Source organism: Vigna radiata, chromosome 10 (assembly GCF_000741045.1).
Source record: "Vigna radiata var. radiata cultivar VC1973A chromosome 10, Vradiata_ver6, whole genome shotgun sequence".
NCBI classification, from domain to species: Eukaryota; Viridiplantae; Streptophyta; class Magnoliopsida; order Fabales; family Fabaceae; genus Vigna; species Vigna radiata.
In genome coordinates, this window is record NC_028360.1 from 1,923,350 (window position 1) to 1,936,490 (window position 13,141).

A 13,141-nucleotide genomic window follows, 5' to 3' on the forward strand; every position below is an offset into this window, starting at 1 on the left:
TTATTTTGACCTTTGGTCATGTTAAATATAATGAAAATTATATATTGAAATTAATCCCTTGTGTTAAATACACAAATAGGGTTCTCTATTTATAATAGAAGAAATATGGACTAAGCCCAAATATAAATGAATATGTAAGAATAAAATAAAATAAAATAAAAACAATGTTTCCCTAATAAACATATAGGGCTATATATTTTCCTAATTAACATAAACACAATATAAATTAAATATAATATTTCTAACACGTCCGTACCAATTTGTTTCAACTCAACCTTATATCGGTGTGTTTCCATCTATCCGAGTTTATTCTTCTTCAAATAAGTGTTTTAATACCATCACGGACAAATAAGAAGAAAAGAAAATTTTGGAAGCACTAAGAAACCAAAAATCTGATTATAAATGTGTTGAAAGTGTACAGAAGAAAAAGCGCAATCGACGAGCATACATATAAAAAGAGAGGAAGAGAAGAAAAAAAAAAAAAAAAAAAAAAAAAAAAAAAAAAAAAAAAAAAAAAAAAAAAAAAACCAGATCGTTTAATGATCAAGCGTACCGTGTGATGATCATAAGGAGTGTTAAAAGAAAAACAAAAGTTTAGTTACTGATGAATTTTTGTATGTTGCTAAATGTTCTGCCTTCAAAATTTTTTTTTAAATATATTAAAAGAAGTTATTATATCAAAATCACTTTATTATAAAAGAATAACAGAGGATACACCAAATGGAAAATCCGGAGTGAAGAAAAAGTCCTCTAAAACTGGCTGCTGGTAATACTTGGTTGTGGGACCTTCTTGAAAATGGCTTTAAGCAGATCAGCATAGAGAGGAAACTGCACCACTGCATAGAAAGTGACAGGCAAACAAGTGGCAATGTAGACAGGGAACAAGATGTTCTTGTACTTGTCTTTCAGCACGAAGAAATGCGCAGCGCAGAAGGAAACCAGCATGGAAGCAATGGAGACGAAGAGAGAGCTCAGGCCGAACAGGAGCTTCAATGGCAAGCTCTTCCGGAAGTCCTGCGCCTGTTTCCGGGAGGTCATGATCGCCAGGAACATGATCAGGGCGGTCACTGAGAAGCAGAGCCCGATCAGGGACGCGATGGCGAATGCGTCGAATGCCGGCTGCCCTTCTAGCTCCGGCTTTCCATTGTCGGTGCCACCAGGCACGGAGCTCGAGGTGGCAAAAGAGACGCCGGCGATTAGGGCAGCCACCACCGAGCAGGAGTTGGAGGTTTCCTTCAGCCACTCCGAGCTCTCCTTCACCAGGTCTTTGTGCTTCTGCTTGAAGATCTCCCCACCGGTTTTGTCGTCCTTGTTCGTTCTGAATGTGAAATGTTCTGGCACCAGGGTTCTCACGTACTGCATCAATGCATGCATGCATGATCATGCGATGTATGTATACATAGGTATGTGTTGCATGTGCAAGAATTGGCCTGGATAATAATATTATGAAGATGAAAACATGCATACCTGATACCACTTGATATCCCACATCATTTGCATGGCGGCACCAGCAATCTGCCAAGTTCTTTCAGTGTTGCCAATTGTGCCTGCAGCCAAATGCAAGACAGTGTTGTCCCTGTTATCCACTTCCAAAATTAAGCTATCGAACAGTTCCTTATCCAAACACTTCCTCAACACCTCAACAACATTGGTCTGCCTGTTCTTCACTGCCACAAGCAACACGTTTTCGTTGTTGGAGTTGGTTTCATGCACAGCACTGGGTATTTTTGATTGAAGTTCAAACACAATCTCCACAATGCCGTTTTTTGCAGCAGTCAAAAAGGCAGTCTCCTTCTTGTCAACGTGGTGTTCTCCAATTTTGTTTTTGATGTTCTTCATTGACACAACCAGCAGGTTGTCCTTCTCAGGGGTGGTACGGTCATGTGGGGCACTTGGTACTTTGTTTCGAAGCTCGTTCACAAGGTCGACTATGTCAGCTTTCGCCACCGACACAAATGTTGTTTCCTTTTCCTCATTTTTTGCTGCAGATTCTGTTCTAGTATTCTCTTGTTGATTCTGCCCTGAGCTAGCTGCACCCACCACTGCATATATACACAGAAAGAGAGAAATGGACCAAATAATAAACAAAATTAACTTTTGACTAATATTAAATAGTTGTATTTTATTGTGACTTATTACTTTGCAACTGTTGTTGGGTAATTTGAACCGAATTCCTGTCTCCTCTGTCAAATGTCATGAATGGTGGACCCCCACCAATTCCCATATACGACTCATGAGGTCTCTGCATAAAAATATTCAAGAGCTGACGACCCCATTTGTGTTTCTGCCTTATCTTCTTTATTGCTTTCAAGTCTTCAAAGTTATGCTCATGCAAGGAGAATATTAATTATCTCAATTTAAACAAAGTATAAAGACATAAAGACAAAGAAAAATGATTGAGAATAATATACCTTGTGCAGTGACACCCAATCCTGAAAGACTCAGAATTTTGAAGGCAAATCGAACAGCACTCTTTATAAATCGAACAGATGTGGCATACTTTCGTTCCACGAAAATCTGTGCTTTCTTGGCTTCATTTTCCAACTGTATTCTCACTGAAATACCTGAATCTTATATTAAAAATTAAATACACGTAATTTAAGTTCAAGTGATTATGTATTACAATTATTTAAAAATGATAATTGAATTGATTTTCAGAACCTGTGTTTCATACAGAAGAAAATAATATAGTTAACCAAATGCATAAATAAAAATTAAAATTACAATAACATATACCGATAAAATGGGAAACTAAGGAACTAATTAATTATTTTTATTATTCATGTATGAATCTATGTAGTTTAAAATTAATAGGTAACTAATACTCGTAAGATCATAAAAAAATTGAAAATAGCGTTTAATTTCACTTCCATGCGTTAATTAGTGAGAGTTAATTAAAGAGAGTATTATAACATTTAAATATTAATTCCAAGTTACCTTGGTCTTGATGGCCCTCAACTTCAACTTTCTCCATGTAGAATTTTATAGCTTTCTCAACGTCTAGAGGTTCTACAAGAATACCTTTGACATAAAACATAATACAAATAGTATTAAAAGTGTGTCTTGATTTGGGTTTAACATAAATAACTAATCAATTAAATGTTATTTCGGTCTTCCAAAATATAAGTTTAATAGGGTTCTTTTTTTTATCTTAATTAAATATTTGATTTGTTCTGGTTTACATTAACATGCATAGGTTTTTTTACTTTCAAAATAATCGCAAATTTAGTTTTCATAAGCCTTTATATATAAATAATTTTTTAAAAAACCAAAATCGCTATTTAAGTTAATTAATGATGAAATTGATACGTGAAATCATTATAAGATGAAGATTAGAAAAGAGGATAAATTTTAAGACTGATTTTTAGAATTTTAAATTGAATTCAACGATTTTATGAGATTAAGAAAAATTAAATTTGTAAAGTGTTTTAATTAGAATGTATATAAGATATATAAAAGTATAAGTATTAATTAAAAACCTTAATTAAGAGCTTAATCAGCACACAGCAGTTCTTACCATAATATAGAATTTTCTTCCACCATGGGAGATTGCTTCCACTCTTGAAAGCTGAAGGTTTAGAAGCAAGAACTTTGAGAGGTGTGGCTCCATCTTTGTTTCGCGTTTTGGCAAGTTCAGGATAACAACGAACTATTATAATAGCCAAATCTACCAATCACACATACAAAAATCATTAACAACCATTAGGATCTACATCAGCAAAGTGAAATGGTAATTAATTACCCAACAATTCTCTCCAAATGGCATGGTGAAGGATGGTGTCTCCATCAGAGTTCCTAAGAGGAACATCTACATCTTTGGAAACATTGTAAAGGTAAACAAAGGTCTTCGTTTGGCATGTGAGAACAGCCCTGAAAAGAGGTGTTTCACCCTTGTTGTTCCTAACCCTAATCAAATCCTTCCTTTCACCATTTTCCCCAATCATGCATATACACATGCCAATGAACCCTCTTGAGGCTGCAAGATGCAAAGGTGTGTCACCTCTCTCATTCGTTGATCTCAGTGCACTGTCATCCCTCAACACTTCCCTTCCTTCATGATTCAATATTGCTCCAACAAGAATGTTAACAAGCTCCACTTTCCCATCATTCACTGCAACATGCAGTGCAGTGCCTCTGCTTTCGTTGATTCTGATTTTGTGAAACTCACTCTCGTTTCTGTACGCAGGAATAACGAACTCCCATCTTCCTTCCAACACGCACCCTCGGAACAGTGATATCTCATCCCCACTTCTAATTTCTTCTGTTCCTTCAATTATTGTTGATGATTCTTGAGAAATCAATGTTGATGCTGATTCTTGAGAAACTAATCTCGGTGGTGATTCTAGATATACAGAGAGTGTAGATCTTGGTGAGAGCGGAATCAGAATCACATTAGACGAATGTTTACATTACAGATTGAGTATGAATTTTTAGAATGTAAGTTGATCAACATTATAATGTGGAGATTGCTCTCATGTTGAATTATCAACATTATAATAATTAGAATAACTTAATTAATCTTGTAGAACACTATTAATGAATGTAAACAAAATTTAGTATCAAACATAATAATCTATAATAATATCATGGAGAATTTGGAAACATTATTCTATAAATTGGACTCACCAAGTGTACTCATTCTGGTGGATGATGATAGACTTGAAATGGAAGCTAGCTAGGTGTAAGATACTATAGGAGGAACTCAAACCTTCTTTTATAACACCAAATCCCCCACTTCTATTCACGTGTGCTTTCTAGCATGGCAACGACGATGCATATATTAAAGCACAAGTTTGAGCAAAAGCAAAACGAAGAAGATACTAATGGCTTTTTCGTTTTTGTTTTGGCTTTAACCAAATATAAGGCTTGGTATCGATGTTGTCACCTTTATTATGGTATTTGTCATATGATCAGTCCTTTTCTTTAAAGTAGGCTATAATGAAGTGATGCTCTGATTTTCACCAGTAGTTTTAAGATGAAGACTTTTTGTTAAGAAAAGTTATGTACACGCAGTAGTACTCAAATGAGAGGAAAGTATTATGCTTAACTTCACCAACAAGACTCAAGCATATAGGAATGATAAAAGTGTACTATGAGCATATGGGTATGTATAAAAATGTTCACAAATGGATAAAGTAAAATATATTGGTATTTTTACACAAAAAAGTTAGAAAATAGTTTAAATTCAATTATTTTATTGATAAAAAGTTTAATTATAAATGGAATTTTTTTTATCAAATTTCATTTTATAATAAATCACTAAAAAATATCACCTTTTTCCGATTGCTAGAAAGCTTAAATCATTAAGGTCTTTAGCGATTGAAATGGTAACTAAAAATATGCGGTATGAAAATCTTAGTGATAAATTATTTAGCAATTGTCTTTTAATTCACTTAGCTAAACAACCATTGAAATTTTGATTATTAATCGGTTACTCAAAAAGAGGCCACTTTCATGTACTAGGGACCAATTTAGCAACCGGATTCTGTTAGAAATTTCGGTGACTCGGTCACTAGTGATACAAAAATTTATTAAATCTAAAAAAAAAAAACTCAACCACTAATTCAGTCGCTAATGTAACAAAATGTTATTAAACTTTAAAATATTAGTTGTTATTTCGATAGCTAATGGTGACACATTTTTCGATCACTAATGGTTTAAAATGGCGTTTGATGGCTAAATCAGTGAAAAAAATAAAAATGTTTAGCGAACAATATCATTCTATCATTAAATAACTAATTCAAATAAATTAGTGGCACTGATATCACTAGCTAATTTTATGTACAACATTTTAACTTTTTTGAATTTGAACACTAAAAAAGTTTCTTCTTACATTAACATACTTCAAAAAGGCAATTAACGTTTATTCCTCTAATTAACTAACATCAATGGTGTAATTTTATTAACAATATATCCATCGGTTATTTTTAACGTTAGATGCTTGGTTGTTTGAGCTTTAGATGTTGTATGCCCATTTTGTACTAGTGTAGCTAGCGTTTAACCCCATCGAGTTAAGCGTAAAATGTTTGAATTCTCTTCATAATTTACAATCAACATATTGAATACAAGTCCTTAGATCGTTCCTCTTGCAGAAAGAATGTGTATATAATGTAATTCAATCTAATAGACTCTCATGATTTTTCTCTCTTCTTACAGCAATAAGCTTTTGATTCTTTTAAGCTTGAGAGTATTTTCTTTCTCTTTTGATCTCTTATTTTCTTCACATATTTTTCTTTCATATTCGGGTGCTTATTCTTGTTAAGACAAAATCATCTATAAGACAAAATCTTCTATAAGACTAAAATGTAAATGCTCTCACATGTTTTGAAGTTTAACAAAACAACGGTTACCAATGAGGAGCATTGGTAAATCTTGAAGTTAATGGTTTTGATTATGCTACAAGAAGTTTAACTTGAAGAAGATATTAGAAATTATTTTAAAAGTACTTCGTAGAATACAAATGTATTAGAAATGTCTTTAAATATGTAAAAATTGTATTTTTGGTACTGTTACGTATTTAATCAATTATGAAGAACAATAATCGATTATCACAGGTGTGTTTTAAAAACTGCCCAAATTATTTTGAAAAACCTGTAACGGACTTCAATAATCGATTATCACTTACAATAATTGATTATTACTGGCAGTTGTAACATGACCTTTCATATTCGGACTAGCTGCTTATAAATAGGTGCTTTGAGAACTTCAGAAATCAACTTTTGAACAGAGAGCTTTTATAGAATACAATTTGTCTGAGGAAGTTCTCAAAAGTTAGTTCAGTTCCCTTGCCTAGTCTCGTGAATAGGAGAAGCTTGTGTTTTGTGTGTCGATAGTTAGAGCAGTTCTCTTCGAGTTGGCAAAGTGTACTTTGTCTGGTCTCATGAATAGGAGAAGCTCGCGTTTCGTTTATCGAAAGTCGGAGCAGTTCTCTTCGAGTTGACAAAGTAGTTCACTTCCGGTTCTTTTGTTGAAGGAAGGTTTTTTTATCTCTTATTTCCATTCACTTATTGTAAAACTGTGAAACTATTTTTAGTGAAACTGTTAATCACGTTTTATAGTGATTAACGATTGGACGTAGATTCTTTTGAATCGAACCAGTATAAAAATTATCTGTGTGATTTTTCTACTCCCTATACTCTCTACTATTTTATGCACATCAACTGTTCGATAATTTTTCTGTTAGAAAATTTACTTTTAAAATGGAGCACATCAACTATTTTGTGACTGAACACGTTTTCCCCTTTATAAAATTGTATTCCGCTGCGCGACTCTATAACGGATACTGATTGTATTTCCAACAATTGGTATCAGAGCTTGCTTTGATATTCTTTCAAATTTTGCGAAAATGGTCGGTCATCAAAATCTTGTATATGCTGAAGGTGCTTCTATTAACAGACCACCACTTTTAACTGGTGATAATTATGCATTCTGGAAAGTCAGAATGAAAATTTTTATGTGGTCTGTTGACAGAGGTATCTAGGAAGCAATACAAAATGGTCCTTTTAATCCTAAAAGTACAGTTAATGGTGTAGAGGTAGAAAAACCATATTTTAACTAGACTGCTAAAGAAAATAGATGAGCCTAGTTTGATATTAAAGCTCGTAATATTATTTCATTTGTTGTTGTACTTGATGAATTTTATAAAATTTCAGTGTGTAAGACAACACAGGAAATGTGGGAGGTCATCAGAGTCACACATGAGAGTACAGAGGACGTGAAACGTGCAAGGAATAACACGCTTATCCAGGAGTATAAGATGTTCAGAATGCAACCTGGAGAAACTATTTCCGATGTTCAGAAGCGTTTCACTCACGTAGTGAACCATTTGTCAAGGTTGGGTAAGACCTTTGATATTGATGAATTAAATATTAAAATTTTGAAATCATTAGACAGGTCTTGGCAATCAAAGGTGACTGCCATCTCGGAGTCTCAAAACCTTACTCAAATGTCTATGGCTATTCTCTTCGGGAAGCTTCGTGAGCACGGGCTTGAGTTGAAATGATTGACTGTAGAAGAGGATCAAGGTAAAAGAAAAACACTTGCCTTCAAATCCAAAATCTCTAAAGGGAAGAGTTATAAAAGGATTGAAGATGATGATTTCGATGATAAGGAGGAGAACTTGAGCCTCATGATAAAGAAATTTGCAAAATTCATGAGAAAAAGGTAAGAATAAGTTTTGTGGAGAAAGGAGAGAAAATCAAGAATCTCCTTCAAGTGTTAAATGCTACGGATGTGGAGAAAGAGGACATATGAAAATCGAATGTCCTAAAAATAGAAAAAGTGAAGAAAAAAAGGAAAGAAAGTTTCCAAATAAGAAGAAAGCATACATAGCTTGGGAAGACAATGCGTCTAGCTCTACAAGCTCAAGTGATTCAGATGAAGAAGCTAATATATGTCTAATGACTGACTCAACAGATACCGAAAGCCAAGTAAGTTATTCTAGCTTTGAATCTAGTGAGTTAGATTTACAAAAAGCCTTCTTTGAATTAATGAATGAATCTGAAAAACTTGATACTACACATAAAAATCTTAAAAAGAAGCATAATGAATTGAAATTGAAATATGAAAAAAATTGCTTGATGAATAAGTTGTTTTGAGAAATAAAGTTAGCAATTTAGAAACAAAATTGTCTGATTCAAATGCATATGTTGAACCTATTGAATGTTTGTCTTATAAGAGTCATATGTTTGATATTGACATACTTGAAAACTTACTTGCAAATGCAACCAAGAATAATTCACATGTTAAAACAAACTTTAAAAGATGCAATGATAAAAATAGAAACATGCATCAAAACAAAAAGTCTAAAACTAGGAGAACTCATAGAGTTTGGGTTGAAAAAGGGACTTTTGTTAAAAATAAAGTGAACGATGTTTGTTGTTTTTATGGCATGAAGCATGGTCATACATCTAACAAATGCAACATTAAACATTTTAGTGTTCCAAATGGAAAATATGCATGGGTTAAAGTTGTGAAATGATATATGCTTGCATGAACTAACCCCAAGGACCCATAATGAGATTGGGTACCTAAATTCTTGCTAATTTGTTTTGTAGGAACCTACTAAGTCAAAGAAGTCATTGTGGTATCCTGACAATGGTTGCTCAAGACACATGACCGGTGACAAAAAGAGGTTCATCTCCTTTGAGAAGAAAAAGCAAGGATTTGCAACATATGGGAATAACAACAAAGGTAGAATCTTGGGAACTGGAGACATTGGAGGAGGAAACACTTTGACCATAAAAGATGTCTTATACGTTGAAGGTCTCAAACACAACCTCCTAAGTATAAGTCAATTATGCGGCAAAGGTCTCAAGGTAACCTTTGAAAGTGATAAATGCACTGTTTATTTTAAAGATTATACTGATATTTCTTTACAAGGTGTTAGACATAATAATATTTATTTGATTGATATTAAAAGTGCATCTAGTCATAGCATAACATGCTTAGTTGCTAAAGAGGAAAATCCTTGGTTGTGGCATAAAAGAGCTGCACATATTCATATGCAACATTTGAATAAATTGATTTCAAAAGTTCTTGTAATTGGATTGCCTAAAATAAGATTTAAGAAAGACAAATTATGTTTTGTTTGTCAAAAAGGAAAACAAACCAAATCTTCTTTTTCATCCAAAAGCATGATTTCTACATCAAAACCTTAGGAACTTTTGCATATGGACTTGTTTGGTCCATCTAGAATTAAAAGTTTTGGTGGAAACTACTATGCTCTTGTAATTGTTGATGATTATACTAGATTCACTTGGACTTTCTTTTTAACTTTGAAAAGTGGAGCTTTTAAAGCATTCAAACCGTTTGCTAAACTCATTCAAAATGAAAAATATTTGAAAATCAAAACCTTGAGAAGTGATCACGGTGGTGAATTTGGAAATGAATCTTTTGAAAAATTTTGTGAAGAACATGGCATTGCACATAACTTTTCTGCACCTAGAACTTCCCAGTAAAATGATGTTGTTGAAAGGAAAAATATATCACTACAAGGATTAGCTAGAACTCTTATGAATGAATCAAATGTGCCAAAATATTTTTGGGCTGATGTAGTTAATACTGCTTGTTATGTGTTAAACATGATGCTTATTAGGCCTATTCTAAAATTGACTCCTTATGAATTATTGAATGGTAGAAAACCAAATGTATCTCATTTAAAAATATTTGGATGCAAATGCTTTGTCTTGAATAACGGTAAAGATAATTTAGGAAAATTTGATGGTAAATGTGATGAAGCAATTTTTCTAGGTTATTCTTTAACTAGTAAAGCATATAGAATGTTTAATAGAAGAACTTTTATAATTGAAGAATCAATGCATGTTGTCTTTTATGAGAATGTGGACCTCGAGGTAAACCCTCTTGAGTCAAATAAACCCATTGTAGGTGATGAGGATTATATTATAATAGTTATATTAAACCATACTTCTATTATAAATTTTCTATTAAACTATTTGCACAAACATTTTTAATTTATATTAAACCAATATTTAGATTATAATATTATAATATTATACTATTATATTATACGAACCTAATAATTATATATAAAACCAGATAATGTTAATATAATTTATATGTAAGTTACGTATTGTCGCAACCGGAAAATCGCGACGGGACGACGATCCAAAAAGAAAATAGTTTGAAAAAAGAGATTTTGGAGTCGCCACCATAGTTTATTCTGGAAAACTACGGAAAAACCATAAAATGATAAAGCACGGTCCACGAAAACCAAAGATTGGGTTCAAGAGTCAGTTACGTGTGGGGAAGGTGTTAGCACCCCCACAACGCCGGCCCTAAGGCAGTACCTTTAACTAAATACGCGAATTTGATGTGGTTTGCAAAATGTTTAATTTCCCCTAAAAAATAAAACTCTAAAAAAACAAAATATTTTTTTGTGTTTTTTGTGCCCGACAAGGATTGACCTTGCTCCTACGTATTCTCAGTTGGACTTAGAAATTACGTAGTTCTTTAGGAAACCATTTGGAAAATTTGTTTGGAAAATTGTTTGGAAAGTTTGTTTGGAAAATTTAGATTTTTGGGAAAGTGAGCCTGACAAGGACTAGCCTTGCTCCTACGTATTTCCACTTCGGATGGAGAATCAAGGATCACGTAGTTCTGGCTGAAAGAATGCACGTTGGAAGATGTTTTCAGTTTTTGAAGATATTTATATATTTTTTGGTATTTCTTATTTTATTTTTTTTTTATAAAAGAAAGAGAAAAGGTTTTCAGCACAAGGCAGACAGAATGGTCGCACGTGTGCTTAAACCTTTTAAAATAATTTTTTTGTTAATTTTTTGAAAGAAGAAGAAGAAGGTTTTTAGCACAAGGCAGGCAGAATGGTCGCACGTGTGCTTAAACCTTTAAAAATAAATTTTTGTTGATTTTTGAAAGAAGAAGAAAAAGTTTTCAACACAAGGCCGACAGAATGGTCGCACGTGTGCTTAAACCTTTTAAAATATTTTTTTTGTTTTTTGAAAGAAGAAGAAAAGGTTTTNTTAAAATATTTTTTTTGTTTTTTGAAAGAAGAAGAAAAGGTTTTCAACACAAGGCCGACAGAATGGTCGCACGTGTGCTTAAACCTTTTAAAATAATTTTGTTCATTTTTTAAAGGAGAAGAAAAGGTTTTCAACACAAGGTCGACAGAATGGTCGTACGTGTGCTTAAACCTTTTAAAATAATTTTGGTTATTTTCAATATTTATAATAAAAAGAGAAAAATACAAATAAAATTAAAATATAATAAAAAGATAAAATAAAATAAAAAGGAGCGCAGAGGTGCTTAAATAAGAAAAGGGGTGTCTAAATCATTTTATTTCTAATAACAGACTGGGCTTAAACCCAAGTGGACAGGAGGTGTGGAAATGAAACAGGGGGCTGCAGGGAGGAAGATCTTTTCGAGGCAGAATGGGCTTAAGCCCAAACAGAAGGGGTGTCAAGATGGGAAGTGAGGTGTATGGATGGGAGATTTTGTTTAGACAAGATGGGCTGAAGCCCAAAGGAAACGGGAGTGCGAAATATGAACAAAGAGGGTGCAAAAAAGTTTTGTTTTGGTTTTTGACAAGGCTTGAGCCCGAAGAGAAAGGAGGGTGTGAAATTAGAATAAAAAGGGGTGCACAGAGGAAAAGGTTGTTTTTTTTTTGTCTTTGTTATCCTTTGTTTCGGCGCTGGCCTGGGCAGAAAAAGAAGGGGGGTGCACATATGGGAAGCCAAACTGTAACAAAGTGTTTTTTCTTTATTTTTCATTAACAAAAAAAAAAATAAACCCAACAACCCAAGCCCAACTCTCTTCTAACCTAGAAACTTTCTAGGGGTTTAGCCTTCTCCCCTTCATTCCCATCATTTGTTCAAAGTTCACGAGACCTAGAGTCTCTTCTTCTCTGTAGAAAACAACCGAAACCCAAAGCACTCAAAAGCTGGCAACCACGTCGTCCTCACCTCCACCCAACCGGCAGCCGCGAACCGCGGCCCCTAGCGTCGCCAACGACGACGTCTACCGCCAGATCCCCCACCTTCTCCTTCTCTCTTCTCGTGTACGAGAAACAGAAACGCTTCCTGGGACGCGCTCTCGGTCACCAGCGAGACCAGCCGCAACCGGTCGCCGCCGTCGAGGTTTCGTCTCGCATCATCGCCGACGACTGCGACTTTCGCCGAAAGCGTCGCACGAACACTCTCTCCTCCTATTCGAATTCGAAAGCCGCTGTCGTCAGAGAACCACCGATGTTCCCTGTCGTCACCAAGGTGGTCGCCGACCACCACGCTACTGCCTTTCACCTTCGCTTGCGAGCAGGGAAGTGACTTTGGGGTTATTGATATTTCCAGAATGAAACTGAGATTATGAGTGGGTGATGATGTATCTGCTTAGATGTTTCTCTTGCAGGAAGATGGTCAGAGGGGTTTTCATGGTATAAGCGAAGATTGAGGGGGTTTTTGTATCTGTTTGCAGGTTTGTGGCAAGGCATGTTTTCTAGGGTAAGTGTAAAACATGTTCATACAAAGATTCAATAAATCTAAATATATCAAACAAGCACATTTAATCATATTCAAATTTACAAGAATAAAAGCGGAAGCAGAAAGACCAACCTCCAGCCATTGTTGTACGCTTGCCTAATTTCTGGTTTCTGAACCCTTGCTCTTAAAAC

At 34.3% G+C, this 13,141-nt stretch overlaps 1 protein-coding gene and 1 long non-coding RNA gene across 3 annotated transcripts in view; one reads left to right on the top strand and one right to left on the bottom strand.

Moving 5' to 3' along the window:
• Positions 1-555: 555 nt before the first annotated feature.
• On the bottom strand, positions 556-4,735 carry LOC106774669. Of its 2 annotated transcripts, none has more exons than XM_022787295.1 (8): positions 4,627-4,735; positions 3,743-4,342; positions 3,518-3,667; positions 2,938-3,021; positions 2,412-2,555; positions 2,140-2,313; positions 1,468-2,042; positions 556-1,356 (listed from the first exon to the last, which is right to left on the bottom strand). In XM_022787295.1, the coding sequence occupies exons 1-8, from the start codon at positions 4,637-4,639 to the stop codon at positions 751-753; spliced, it is 2,346 nt and encodes a 781-aa protein (XP_022643016.1). In that variant the 5' UTR covers positions 4,640-4,735; the 3' UTR covers positions 556-750. The 2 variants fall into 2 exon arrangements, with proteins under 2 accessions (XP_022643016.1, XP_014517200.1); XM_014661714.2 differs by having other exon boundaries at positions 2,412-2,564.
• Positions 4,736-11,746: 7,011 nt separating this feature from the next.
• The window catches only part of LOC106775641, a 7,548-nt gene continuing 6,153 nt past the window's right edge, over positions 11,747-13,141 (top strand). The window contains exon 1 of the long non-coding RNA XR_001376819.2: positions 11,747-12,971. This is a non-coding gene — a long non-coding RNA (uncharacterized LOC106775641). The remainder of the gene's footprint in view (positions 12,972-13,141) is intronic.